The following is a 15,460-nucleotide window of genomic DNA, read 5'->3' on the forward strand; positions in this document are numbered from 1 at the left end:
ACCACCAGTGAATGGGCCACTCCCTAGTTACCCTTTTGTCGTTAACGTATTTGTAAAAACTCTTTGAATTCTCCTTAATTCTATTGCCCTCCTGATTTCCCTCTTAAGTATACTCCTACTGCTTTTATGCTCTTCCAAGGATTCATTCGATCTATCCTACTTACATATGCTTCCTTCTTTTTCTTAACCAAACCCTCCATTTCTTTAGTTATCCAGCATCCCCTATACCTACCAGCATTTCCTTTCATCCTAACAGGAATATACCTTCCCTGGATTCTTGTTACCTCATTTCCGAAGGCTTCCCACTTTCCAGCCGTCCCTTTACTTGCGAACATCTGCCCCCAATCAGCTTTCGAAAGTTCTTGTCTAATACCATCAAAAGTGGCCTTTCTCCAATTTAGAACTTCAACTTTTAGATCTGGTCTATCCTTTTCCATCATTATTTTAAATCTAATAGAATTATGGTCACTGGCCCCAAAGTGCTCTCCCACTGACACCTCAGTCACCTGCCCTGCCTTAGTTCCCAAGAGTAGGTCAAGTTTTGCACCTTCTCTGGTAGGTACATCCGCATACTGAATCAGAAAATTGTCTTGTACACACTTTAAAAATTCCTCTCCATCTAAAACCTTAACACTATGGCAGTCCCAGTCTATGGTTGGAAAGTTAAAATCCCCTACCATAACTACCCTATTATTCTTACAGATAGCTGAGATCTCCTTACAAGTTTGTTTCTCAATTTCCCTTTGACTATAATACAATCTCAATAAGGTTATCATCCCTTTCTTATTTCTCAGTTCTACCCAAATAACTTCCCTGGATGGATTTCCAGGAATATCCTCCCTCAGCACAGCTGTAATGCCTTATCAAAAATGCCACCCCCGCCCCCGCCCCCCCTTTTCTTTGGGAAGAATCCAGAAACAATCAGCTTCATCCCATATCAACAAGATGTTTAACCAAACCCTGCTGACTCTGAGCCTCTCACAGACCGAGCTAATTCCCTGCCTACTCTCTGGATGGCAGCATCCACTTCATGCCTCATCATAGGATTATTTCTTTCTGAATCCCCTTCTTTTGTTTAGGTTCTACCTGGCAATTTCGGGCAATATGACAAACTCACTTACACCTGTGTCACTGGGCGTCTTTGAGTCAGACTCCTCATGGCCATTCTAGCCACATTGGTGGCATTCAACAGTTGATACTGCACTTTACTGAATTTCCACGACTTAATGCACTCAGGTGTTGCCAGCTGAGTTGCTTTGCTGACGGTCAACTCCATCAAGGTAGCAATTTCAAAAGATACCTTGAAATCCAGGTCTCTCCTTGTTATTAGCTTCCATTGGATGGCTTCATGCTGGAAGCCACAAACCAAACTGTCCTTCAAGGCATCTTGGAGAAATCCACTCAATTTGCAATGTTCTGCTAATCTCTAAAATGGTCATAAATTGGGTGATGGACTCTCCCCCTCATGTTGAACCCATTTGTGAAAATGGAAATGTTCTGTGAATATCAGCAATTTGGGTACAAAGTAACTTTCTAATACTTCGCATAGCTCTTGGAATGTCTTCTATCCGGGTTTCTCTGGTTGCAGCAGACTCCTTAGAATTGTGAACATCTTGCGCCCAATGCTACATAAGAAAAAGTAACATGATGTCCTCAGCCATCTTGTTCACATTTACAAACAAATTAATGCTTCTATGTATGAAGTCCAATTTTCTGGTTCAAAGATTCCCTTTCCCCCAAATTAGCCCGCCATTTTGTTTTCCTGCCACTCAATCTAGTAGCCATTTTCAGTCCAAGTCCCCTCAGCGAACACTCCTGTATCAGCCGCTACCTCACTGGCTGTGCTAGCATACGATTCCTCCCTGATACATACTCTCTTCTTCAGCTGTTGGCCCAATAGCCGCTCTCTGCCCCCTGCCAGTCCCCTAGCTTCTTTATTGAAGTCGAATGCAGTCTGAGTCCCCTTGTGACTGCTTCCCTTGATGTTATCTCTTTGCCATTTCCAAAGTCCAGGCGACTTGACCTCTGGACACAAAAAGGACAATGCATGCACACAGTTTGTGGCCCAATCCCACTCTTGTCACCAGTTGTTTTCTCAGTGCATCCTTTGGAACCAGGAATTATATACCAGGTGGACAAATGGCAAAGCTGAACAGGAATGCTTTATTTATGATGGCTGTGCCTCCACAGTCAGTTCTAGACTGGACCCAACCTCCACCCCTTCTGGGTCACCTGACCAGCTTTGTTAACAGGGCAGAACCACAACTACACACATAACACTTGCTACAATCATATTAAGAATGGTTTCTAGCATTTTTTTCATGGAAGATCTTATGCTAAATGATCTATAGTACCCCACCTTCTGTCTTCTTTCTTGAACAGGTATGTTACTTGTACACTTTTTAAAATCTACTTGGAACTTTCCAGCCTCTAGGGAACTTTGGTAGATGACCAGTGTACAAATCTAAACTTAAAGGCTCATTTTAAAAAGAAATTATTTAGACCTCTGTGTTGAGGATTTAGTAGGGATTGCTATTTATTTCACTTTCATTAATGTAAATTTCACATATTACATTTTTTCAACTGAAAGGCCTTATGAAATCCCTGTCCAGAAATGAGGAAATTACTGGACCTGAAACCAGCCAAAATCACCTTTACAGAGAGCACAAAAGAAAACGACATTATGTTGACTTACATGGTTCAAGTATTGGCAAGACTACAACAGCAGTTTTGACAGCATACAACAATGGTCCAGTCAAATTTCAGACGATGCAGTAGTTGCTTAGAGCTACTAACACTTTTATAAAGTGGTTTCAAGGAGTATTGATGGATGTTCAAATCAACTGTTTCAAACCCTACACACTTGTCACACGTGTTAGATGATAATCTCTGACAGTGCCTGAAGATGGAGTTTCTTTTGGCTCACAGCAAGGAAAAATCTGAATTTATTGTTGTAGCTTCAAGCAAGAGCTTGCAGATAAATTGTGCTGTACTAAAATAATAGAAGTCACACCTGATATTACAGGAAATTCAACAAGCTCATCAGCAGCAACCAGGCTTGAATGTATATATTTTTGTTTATTGCTTAAATCATCTGCCTATTTAATTTCTTTCAAGCAAATCAATGAATTGCAAGCATTTTGCACAGGCAGTACAATTTCGTAAGTACTTACTTCAAGAATTACATAGAAAATAATTATGGTGGTAGGCATATCACACAGTGGATATCTTAAAAAGTTTATTCATTAGTAAATGCCTGTATATAGTGCACGCTATGCCAGATGAAATCCCATATTAGACAATTTCCTATGGCAAACGGTAAGGGTACCACATTCTTACCTGCTGACAATATTCCATGGTTAATGCGTGGAATACTCATTGGGGCCAATTCTATCCAAAGTTGTCTGTTACGGTCATATAATGGACACATGCACCGCATGACAGCCGTAGGCTTTCGTGTACTAACAAATAACAAAATACCAATCAATAGGTGTACATATTTTTACTGTCAGAATTTGTTTTAAACAAAGGCATACCATGCTCTAACAAGCCTGTCTAAGACAATGGCGAAAGCAGAATATGCAACGCTATTAATAAAGAAGTAGATGAATATTTGAAAAATAAAAAAAATTGAACTGCACAAGAAAGGGGATAAAACATACAATTCTTTCAGAGTAGTCATTCCATAATGAATCTATGGCCTTTTTGGGAACTGTAGAATTCTATAATTCCTCAATTGCTTGGAATATGATATTCTTGGCTAACCGTTCTATGGTGCCCATTTTTAGTAAACAATTCAAAATATTGATTCTTGCTAATTTCCTCTTCTGACTTTGCTCTTCGTAATATACTAGGTCATTTTTAAAAAATGGTGGGTGTGCAATTATTCCCCTTATTTCTGTTTTGCTAAACAGTGCCCTCTGCTTTATCACACGGGACGTAGAGAGGTTGAACTTGTACACGACACTTGTTGAACCTCAGCTGCAGCATTGTGTATGGTTGCCAGCACGACATTAAGGGAAAGATGTGAACACACTGGAGACAAGCTGTTAAAATGGTTTACATGACTGGTTCCAGGGATGAGAAACTTCAGTGGTGGTGAAGAAGGTATTTGACACCCTTGCCTTCATCAATCAGAGCAGTGAATACCAGGCTTTGGGACATGATGATACAGGCGTACAAGGCATTGGTAAGGCCACTTTTGAAGTACTGCTTAGAAATCTGGTGACCCTGCTATAGGAAGGAAGGTATTAAACTGGAAAGGATGCAGAAATTATTTACAAGAATGTTACTAAGACTAGAAGGTTTAAGTCATAAGGAGAGGCTGAATGGGCTGGGACTCTTTTCCTTCAGCATAGGAAGCTCAGGGGCAACCTAGTTGAGGTTTATAAAATCATGAGGTGCATAGATAAGATGAATAGCCAAAATCTTTTCCCCAGCAAAGGGGAGTCCAAAATTAGAGGGCATAGGTTTAAGGTGATAGAAGGACATGAACACTTCGGGCTGAAGGGCCTGTTTCCATACTGTATGACATTCTTCTGTGAGGGGGTGACTGCCAGAGGATATGGTGCAATATGGACATGGTCAACAACATAGGAAGGATGCGAGATGCGGGCTGGTTAGTAAGAATTTAGGAAACTTGGCATAAAACTAACAAGCAGCACCTGAAAAGTTGCGATTGCTGAATAAATCCTAATGACATATACAAATCAGTACATACATTGGAGGAAAAGGAAGATGAATGAGTGGTTCAAATGATGGTGCAGGGGGAGGGTGTTGGGACTGTGGATTGGCTTTGGTGGGAGATTGCACATGAACAGAGCAAGTTCTTTGTGGGGTGTTTGCTAGTATTTTGGGCTGGCAGGGTGACTTTAATCCAACTTGGCAGGTATATGAGAACAAAGAGAACACATAAGGAAATACCACCAGGGTTGACAAAATACTAGGAGAGACAAGTAGGATTAGAGTAAAGAATAGTAGGCTAATAAGTGAACTTGCAGAAAGGAAGAAATGAATGCAGTTTAAATCAGGGTTACACAGAATGTATGTGAATGCAGAGTATAGTCAAAAAAACTGGAGAGTGACACTTGCAGATTACTATCTGGAATTAGGATGTTGAGTTACAACAAAGACCTGAGTCAAGGAAAGGTAGGACTGGTCTTGGTTATATTATACGAATGAAATGGAATAGATAAGATAGGAATAGGGGAAAAAAGGGACAAAATTGATCAAGAAGACATTGTCATCCTGCAAAGCAAGGACGTCGTAGAAGATTTAAATGTTTTAGGAGATCTAGAAGTTGGACAGAAGATGATCAAGAAGTGATCTCGTAGGGATTTTCAAAATCAGGTGGGGACTAATTTGCATAGATAGGGAGAGACTGGCCCCTCTCATGAAAGGATCAAGAGTTCTATGACTTTATAAGAGCGAGAGTGTTTAGGGTAATGTGTAAAAGCAGATGTGAAGTGAGAAAAAGCTTTTCTCATACAGCAAGTAGTTAGAGACTGGAAAAGGGCATTCGGTGATTACTTATATGGAAACCATTTTCAGGGTTATAGGGAAAGTCAAAAGAATGACACAAGGTCATAATGCTCGTTCAGAAAGCTTGTGCAGATATGATGATCCAAATCGCCTCCTTCTGCAATGTAAGAATTCTATGATGTTTAAAGTGCAGCTTACGACAACTTATCATTATTACATCATTACATTTAAATAAATAAATGCCTTTGGCAACTGCAAAACTGAGAGAAAGGGGTGCAGAGTAACAAAATGGTTTGAAAAATAAGACACTTCACCTTTGCTACAACGTAGGCTGTTATTTTCAGCCGATCGGGCTGGACTCACCTCCTTTCTTCACCTCCCACCGTCACTATACATTCAGAATACCCTCTAGGTTTGAAGGTAGCTAGCTGAGCCTCTCCTTCTCTTTGGCTGAGAGGAATATTGGTACACTCCTTGACAATTTCTCGCACCACAGGTTCATTCAACATTTGCTCTCTCAGATAACTAGGATCCAGACCATTGACCCAAACCATAGACATCACATCCTTCATGTGAACCTAAAATAATTAGATATTTAATTACAAAAACATATAAGTTATCAATTGTCTGTAAATTCCCAATTTTCAACAAACAAATTTTCCTCTTATTTCAATAAAAATAAAACAAGGTCAATATTTAGTCATTAAGTTGTACTCAGCACCTTTCAAGTACAAAATCAAACATGGACTTGGGAACAACCAATGACTTGAATGATGTAACAAGAGAAAGAACTTGTCAGAATCTGGAAAAAAAAAGCCAAGTAAACCAAGTGAAGATCTGGATGGAAGCTTGCTCGCTGAGCTGGAAAGTTTGTTTTCAGACATTTCGTCAACATATTAGGTAACAGCATCAGTGAGCACTGCTGGTATGGCCCACTTTCTATTTATATGTTTTATTAAGTGGAGATATCTAAAATTCTTGGGAGGCAGCTGGGTGTCTAAAGCACACTACATTTAAGTATCTCCAGTTCAAACTACTAATGCAAACCTCTGGGTTTCAATCTAACCAATATTCAGTGCACTCTATCTCGAGGGACACATGACACTGAGTGTTTAGGTGCAGATAAGTAGACCAGCATTACGGACTCCACCAGGGCAATGGTCTGCAGGATTACCTGGAGCTGGTTAAAAAGCCTCAAATGACAATTTGAGGTTCTGTTAGTGATCTGGGCTGTTTATTTACCCTAACTACATTTACTGCTCATAGTAATGTAAATATATCGGGCCTAAAAATGGATACAGACTGCTTTGCAGTTTAAATTGGAGACTAATAATTAACGGAGAAAGATAACCCAATGTGTTCTGGAGTGTTCTGTGCCCGACTGCCACAGAGGCTTCTAAGATTTGGGTTGATTTGGTTCCAATATATTCTTTGCTAGATTACCTTGATCCCAACATGATGCTATCTATCTTGGTTTGAAGAGGTAATATTGGTTATGGGACACATGTAGAAAAACAGGTACAGGTGGCAGGCAGAAATGGGGAATCATTTCACATCTCCAAAGCAACATTCCAACTACTTCTATAAACAATGTAGTTATTCACTTGTCTGCAATGACAAAATAAATCAGAAGCAAGAAAACCAGCTTAGAAATTAATGAACAATTTACTTAATGTTATGCGTATGCAAGTAGTTAGCAACCAAAAATAAAATCCTGCTCATCAATAATGTGCCGGTTAACATATAAAGAAAACCGCTCGAGAAAGGTAACAGGCAGCTTACAGCAAAGTTATATCTTAGTATAAGTCGCCACCTTCTGTCCAGGACAGGGAATAGCTGATGACTAGAGATACAAAAATAGTACAGCCCAAACCAGAATGTCTTTTAACATATTTTTGCTGAGATTATCTAAGGTTGGAAGTGAATTTTTGACTCAAATGAACACATAGAAGTAAAGTTAATTTTTCATAGTTACTGCGTAACTGTCCCTTTATCAGAATCATCTTCATGGAGTCTGGACTCAATGAAAACAGATGATGCATATACCACATTTAAGTTTCAAATTAGAGCCTTGAATTTTAGATTTAAACCTGCAAATACATGTCAGTTATTGTAAAGTACTAAAGCTGGATGTCACAAAATAGAATTAAGGAAATATATGGATCACCAACATTTTCATATTTGGAACAAGTATACTTCTACTCAAGAGTACAAAATTCAAGTGTGATGTATTTTTGATATTTAGCATCATTTCGTAATATCATGCTAGCTAGAAAATGTATTGCTAACATAATTATTTGTAATACCATTGCTGGTTACTTTAAGTAATCATAGTTTTATTATGTGGATATATGTTAAACTGTCAGTATCACAGACCTAGCAAGAGCTTGTCTGGTGGTAACTAAACAGAAACAGTCAGTAAGTTCTTGTGCTACCAAGTACCATGAAGTTGATATCTCTTCACTATATCCTATTTCTGTACTAAATTCCTCATCCTGGTGTATGTGTGCATGCATGAATGTGGGAGTTTGAAATACGCAGCATGGGGACTGCTCACCAGCCTATTCAGTGCTCCAGTTGGGAAGGTAACAGAGTGATGCGGCTGGAAATAGCGCATAGCAGTCTTCATGATGAAAGAAAGGGAAAAGGATTTAAAGACTGAAGCACATCTTATGCCAGACTTAATCAGGAATATGTAAACCCATCCAATTTTAAAGATAGCTCCTGTGAATGCCACAAAGCTGAATTTCTGTATTTTACTTTTGAAATAATGCACAATATTAGAAAAGTTGTCATCACTGCTACTTATTTGCTTACTTAAAGTGATAATTTGAATACAACTAATGCCTGAACAAGCTTTGAAGAAATATTTGGTCATAGAGAGGGGCGGAATGTTACTCTTCCCAAAACAAATGAGGTACTATTTTGAGATTCTGAGGAAGGGCCACTCTACCCAAAATGTAAACTCTGATTTCTCTCCACAGATGCTGCCAAATCTGCTGAGGTTTTCCAGCAATTTGTGTTTTTGAGGTTTTTGTTTCTGAGGTGCTATTCAAACTAGTGTTCAGATGGCTAAGAGAGCAGAAATCCACAACTCAGTATATTGTAAAAGAACTAAGGAAACCTGATAATTGAATAAATCTCCTTAACTAGGCTATCGCTCCAGTGCAGTCCTGAGGAAGCAATGCACTGTCAGAGGGGTTGTCTTTCAGTTGAGTAATTAAAGATCTGTTGCATCAGTCTGCTGACTCAGACAGATGACTATTTCCCTGGTCTTCAACAGAGTACCTTGGAGACTTTTACATCTAAGTCCTGGCCAATATTTATCCCTCAGTTATCAATAACAGATTATCTAGTCACTGTCACAGTGCTGTTCACAGGAGCTTACTTTCTGCAAATGGGAGGCTGCCACATTTTCTATTTTACAACATTGTAAAAGTATTTCATTGGCCCATCTTGAGATTGTGAAAGGCATGATAAAAATGCAAGATTTCATCTTTGCCTGTTCCTTATTAGAAACACAGAAAACAGGTGTGGAACTAGGCTGTGCAGCCCATTGAGCCAACCTTGCAGTTCAGCATGAAGATGGCTGATCCTCTCATCAAATGCCATAAATCCAGCTATCTCCCCATTGCTCTCCACACTTTTATCCACGAGAAAAGACATATCTCTTTCTTAAATAGATTAGGCACCTTGGTTTGACAACCTACAGAAGTAGAAAATTCTACAGGTTTACCACTCTCTGAGTGAACAGCTTTCTCAGCATTGCAGTCCAAAATGGCTTACCATATATCCCTTACCATGTGACCCTTTGTTCTGGACCAGCCTCAAATCTTCTTACAATGAAGATCAACATGCCTTTTGCCTTTGTAATTGTTTGCTGCACCTGTAAGCTAATTTGCAGTTACCAATGTACAAGTACACACAGGTCCTTTTGTACATCAACATTTCCCAATCCATCATTTAACAAACTCTGTTATAATGTTTTTCTTGGTAAAAACAATGACTGCAGATGCTGGAAACCAGATTCTGGATTAGTGGTGCTGGAAGAGACCAGCAGTTCAGGCAGCATCCAAGAAGCTTCAAAATCGACGTTTCGGGCAAAAGCCCTTCATCATTCATCATGCCCGAAACGTCGATTTCGAAGCTGCTTGGATGCTGCCTGAACTGCTGTGCTCTTCCAGCACCACTAATCCAGAATATAATGTTTTTCTTACCTACATAGACAAAATCACACTTCTCTATGTTATACAGTCATACATGCGCCTACTCAACTTGCCTTGAAACCTCTTTACATTTCCATCACCCACAATTCCACCAACTTTTGGCGTCATCAGCAAACTTAGAAATATTACATTTGATTCCCCCATCCACATTACTTGGTTTCCTTAAAGCCCTCAGGTTTAAATAAACTCAATGACTGAATGTGCACTGCACTCGGAGGCCGATAATTCCAAAGAATCATAACCCTCAGAGCTTCAATAAAGAAATTCCTTTTCATCTTAGTCTTAATTGACCAACCTTAAATGCCTTCTGCAACACACTAGACTCATCCCTGCCTGATGCATGGTCACTTTTGGTTTAAGCCACCAATAGTCATCTCTCATGACAGAGTATCCAATGGCGACTTAACCTTTACACTAGTCTCTCCAGCTGGGACAAAGGGCCTCTTATAACATCTACCTTGTCAAATGCTTAAAATCTTATTGTTTTAATGATACCACTCATTCTTATAAACTCCAGAGATTGTATGCCAAAAACACTCAATTTCTCCCATAGGCAATCCTCTCGTCGCAGAATCAATCTCAAAACCAAGTGCACCTGCTCTAAGATAATTCTGTTCCTCCTTAGGTGTGGTGACCAAAACTGCACAAAGTACAATTTCACCAAAGCACTTGCAGCAAGACTTCTTTACTCTTGTATTCTGATCCTTTCCTGATAAAAACCAACATGCTATTTGCTTTAATTGCTTGCTGTTCTTGCATGTTAACATCCTTTGATTCATGTACAAGGCCACAAAATCCAACATCCTCTGAGCACCAACATTTACTTGTGTCTGTTTATTCTTCTTAAAATTAACTTTTCAATTTGCTACTTACAATAACACTGTCCAATCTTCTCCAATCATTGAATATTCAGGTGAACTTCATAAACGCTATATCCTCAAAGTTTACTTCTCCACTAACTTTCTATCATTAGCAAGCTTAAAAATATGACATTTTCTCTCTTCACATTAACCTTCTCTTTAATACAGCCTGTAAATAACCAAGGTCCCAACACCAAGTCTTGAAACACAGCACTGCCAAAATGACTCAATTACTCTATTTTCTCATTTGATCAATCCCCTAAATCTTTATTTTTACCCAAACCACGAGCAATCTCATTTTACATAGAACATACAAAAGTACAGGCCCTTCGACCCACTATGTTGTGCCGAGGATTATTCCCAATCTAAAATAAAACAACCTAACCTATGCACTCCTCAATTCATTGCTATCTATGTGCATGTCCAGCAGTCGCTTAAATGTTCCTAATGACTCTGCTTCCACAACCACTGCTGGCAATGCATTCCATGCGTTCACAACTCACTGCGTAAAGAACCTAACTCTGACGTCTCCGCTATACCTTCCTCCTAACAGCTTAAAACAATGACCCCTCGAGCCAGTCAATCCTGCCCTAGGGAAAAGTCTCTGGCTATCGACTCTATCCATGCTTCTCATTACCTTTTATAGCTCGATCAAGTCACCTCTCTTCCTTCTTCTCTACAGAGAGAGAAGTCCAAGCTTAGTCAATCTCTCTTCAAAAGACAAGCCTTCCAGTCCAGGCAGCATCCTGGTAAACCTTCTTTGCATCCTCTCCAAAGCTTTCGTATCTTTCCTATAATAGGGCAACCAGAACTGGGCACAATATTCCAAGTGTGGTCTCACCAGGTTTTTGTAAAGCGGCAGCAAAACCTCACGACTCTTAAATTTTATCCCCCTGTTAACGAAAGCCAAAACACCATATGCTTTCTTAACAACCCCATTTACTTGGGTGGCAACTTTGAGGGATCTATGTACTTGAACACCAAGATCCCGCAGTTCCTCCACACTACCAAGAATCCCGTCTTTCATCTTATATTCAGCATTCATGTTCAACCTTCCAAAATATAACACTTTGCATTTATCCAGGTTGAACTCCATCTGTCATTTCTCAGCCCAGCTCTGCATCCTGTCCATGTTGCGCTGCAGCCTGCAATAGCCCTTGATACTATCAACAGTACCTCCAAACCTTTGTGTCATTGGCAAATTTACTAACCCACCACTCAGCCTCCTCATCCAAGTCATTTATAAAAACGACAAAGAGCAGAGGCACAAGAACAGAACCCTGCAGGGCACCACTCATCACTGACCTCCAGGCAGAATACTTTCCATCTACAACCACTCTCTGCCTTTGGTCAGCCAATCAATTCTGAATCCACACAGCCAAATCTCCCTGTATCCCATACCTCCTGACTTTATGAATGAGTCTACCATGGGGAACCTTATCAAATGCCTTGCTGAAGTCCACAACACCACAACCACTGCTCGACCTTCATCAACCTGTCTTGTCACCTCAAAGAACTCAAAAGATTTGAGGCATGACCTGCCCCTCACAAAGCCATGCTGAGAGCCTTTAATCACGCTATGCTTTTCCAAATAGTCATAAATCTTATCCCTCAGAATTCTTTCCAAAACCTTGCTGACCACAGATGTAAGACTGACTTGTCTATAATTGCGAGGGATTTCTCTATTACCCTTCTTGAAAAGAGGAAAAACATTTGCATCCCTCCAAACCTCTGGTACAACTCCAGTGGAGAGTGAGGAACCAAAGATCTTCACCTGCAGCTTAGCAATCGACTTTCTCACTTCCCGGAGCAGCCTAGGATAAATCTGGTCTAGCCCTGAGGATTTTACTAATTTTACGTTTGCCAAAATTACCAGCGCATCACTTCATCAATCTTGATCTGTACAAGCCTATTTCCCAGGTCCTCAAAAGTTCTCATTCACAACAAGATCCCTTTCCTTCGTGAAAACCGAAGTAAAAGATTCATTTAGGGCCTCCCCTGTGCGCTCAGACTCCAGGCACGAGTTCCCTTTGCTATCCCTGACCAGCCCTACCTTCTCCCTGATCATTCTCTTATCCCTCGTGTATAAGTAAAATGCCTTTGGGTTCTCCCTAATCCTTCCTGCCAAGTCTTTGTCGTGCCCCTTCCTGGCTCTCCTCAGTCCATTTTTGAGCTCCATACTAACAAGCCTGTAATCGTCTAAAGCCTTGCTTCCTCCACCTTACGTAAGCTGCCTTCTTCCTTTCGACAAGAAGCTCCTCTGTTCTCATCATCCAAGGCTCCTTAATCTCACCCCTTCTTGCCTGTCTCAGAGGAACAAATTTATGCATCACTCGCAACAACTGCTCCTTAAATAAACAGTCTCCACATGTCTGTTGTGCTCTTTCTGTGGAATTGCTCCCAATCTGTACTTCCCAACTCCCATCTGATCACACCATTATTTCCTTTTCCCCAAAGTCCCCCATTTTGCGCTGCATTTCATCTTATCTAATGCCTTATGCTACATCCTCTTGCTTTCTTTATCTATTTATGAGTTAAAGCTACAAAAGGCTCAAGTACATTTGACAAAAAGGATTTCCTTTATAAAGCATGATTAGTCAGAGTCAACTTGATTTTATGATTTGCCTTGTTACAATGTCCTATTAACATGTCCTCAAAAGTGGACTGTAGCTGTATTTTCTGGCTGTCGTTCCTTCAGCCTTTGTTCTTTTTTTAAATAGTGGTGTTAAATTTAATTTACTGTGAGGGAAGGAGAATTTAACAAATTGTGGAAGATCAGACCCAATATAGTGGACTAGCTCTGCAGTTAATTCAATCCAAAGGGTCTATCAGCTTTCAGTTCCATTAATTTGGTCATGTTTGAAGAAGTTAAATTCCTTACTTTCATTTGACCCTTGGCAGCCAATACATTTACTAACTTTTTTTGTTTCTTTGACTGTAAAGTCAGATGAAGTACTCATTCAATATTGCTACAGTTTTCTTATTCTTCATTTTAATTTCAAGCCTCAACCTCCAGGAAATCCACATTTACTTTTGCTATTCTCTTCCTTTTTATCTAACTACAGATCCTCTCTTTGCTAGCTTACTTCCTCTTTATTTGTCACTGTAGTTTTCTATTATTTGTCCTCACTAAGTAGGGAATGCTGGCATGCAGGATTCTTAGCAATTCTGAAGTTCTGTGAAGGTGGTAGTGGGCCTTGTTGAACTAAACAGTCCTTCTGGGCACAGTGAACTTACTATGCAGCCATGATAAAGGACATAAGCTAAAGTTAAAACAGAAAGGGACTTGGTGAGAATCTACAAGATGCTAGTGTGGCTATGATGATGCTATATTTGAATTTCTTGGTATTACAAGTTCCAGGATAGAAATAAGCTGTTCATGTAAATACATAGCACATCCTGTAGATAGTATTACTGCAGCTCCAGTTTATTTCTGGGAGCCCTTGGCCAGCGGAGGTATTTTTCAACATAATTGATTGTCTGCCACGTAAATCGTATGTTAAGGAGCTGAAGAAATGCTTAAGGTATTCTTTGGATAGTGACAACTGTCTGCAATTCTCTGGTTTTGCTGCAAATTGTCTTCCAACTAACTATTTCCATACCAATTTCAAGTATTCAAAGCTCTGTGTGTTTTGGGGTACAATCCAACTTACATCCATCGTTGGGTTCAGAAATCATAAACTTAAGTATATCTGGCCTTTAAACGTATAATGCTAAAGGTGAGTTTCCAGCTTCAATAACGAAGTGTTCCTGCAGTTTTAAAGCAAAGCACAATACAGGTACGTACTGGATTTACATTTCGATATTAATTGTGATTTACATGAGCAATTCACTTTTCACAGAACTACAATAAAACTGTTCCCCCAGACCTACCATGTGCCTGAAAATCAGATTGGACTGCTTGGGACATACAAATATAAACATAATAGTCATGCATCCCAAAGGATCCCCTTCTTTTGAATGAGGGGCAGAAGCTTACATACTGGCAGAAGGTCAGAAAGAAGGCAAGTAGCCTTGAAAATGAGGTAGGTTGTCATTGTGACTGGGTCCTTGTCTTCACAAAAGAAGATTAAATGGTCGATTAATAACTTCTTAATGACCATTTCAAATTCCCTTTCTGCCTCATCTACAATTCTCCTAGCTGCAGTCCAGCCTGCCAATGTGTTCTCCATGCTACTGTTTGAACAGTGGCCCAAGAACCACACACCACTACCCTCACTGCCCCTCCCATCCACTACCCCTGCCCCCTCTACTCTTGATCCTGACCCTCATGGTCTCCTTCTGCCTATAAGACTAAGCCAGAAGACCCCCTCCATCCTACAATTAACACTTGGGTGAGCTCCTCAATCCTGGGACTCTGCGGTGTACTGTTAATGCAGCAGTCACAGTCTCTTCAGGGTTCTAGTATCACAGAATCCTCAGCACACAAGACAACTGCCAAACTTAGAACATTCTGCCCCATTTCTTTTCTTTTACACAGACCACTCAAATTATGATAACCTACTGAAAGGAATGCGAAAAAAATAGCCCACAGACATAGTTTGAATTCATCACTGCAAACTGAAGAGAATGACTTAAACAAATCACATTGATAAGTTAAAATGGAACCCCTTCTACATGCCCCTTATTAGGCAGTGGCACCAAAATGTAGGTTATTCTATCTAATAATGTCATAAAAGGAAGTTATGTTATCTGTTAGCATCATGATGGAAAGAAAAACATCCAGCAATAATGACGATGAGAAGTGTTTAGTGGGACTGCAATGTGGATAGCTACTGCGCTATTACATTTTGTCACTTTGAACCACTTGCTAACTTTAACACAGTTGGGTGTTAAATTAATAATGACCAAAGGTTATTGTTATGTCATTCATTGTTATGTCATTATCTTTTT

At 39.9% G+C, this 15,460-nt stretch overlaps 1 protein-coding gene across 3 annotated transcripts in view; it reads right to left on the reverse strand.

Moving 5' to 3' along the window:
- Positions 1-15,460, reverse strand: part of gan (gigaxonin) — a 129,676-nt gene that overhangs the window by 85,665 nt on the left and 28,551 nt on the right. For all 3 annotated transcript variants that reach the window (XR_011964241.1, XM_072595959.1, XM_072595957.1), the window contains exons 4-5: positions 5,845-6,059; positions 3,340-3,461 (exon numbers count right to left, since the gene is read on the reverse strand). Coding sequence is in view for 2 of the 3 variants with exons in the window: in XM_072595959.1 (XP_072452060.1) it covers positions 3,340-3,461; positions 5,845-6,059 (337 nt within the window). In the remaining variant the exon portion in view is untranslated. The remainder of the gene's footprint in view (positions 1-3,339; positions 3,462-5,844; positions 6,060-15,460) is intronic.

This window comes from Chiloscyllium punctatum, chromosome 26 (genome assembly GCF_047496795.1).
Source record: "Chiloscyllium punctatum isolate Juve2018m chromosome 26, sChiPun1.3, whole genome shotgun sequence".
Taxonomy (NCBI): domain Eukaryota; kingdom Metazoa; phylum Chordata; class Chondrichthyes; order Orectolobiformes; family Hemiscylliidae; genus Chiloscyllium; species Chiloscyllium punctatum.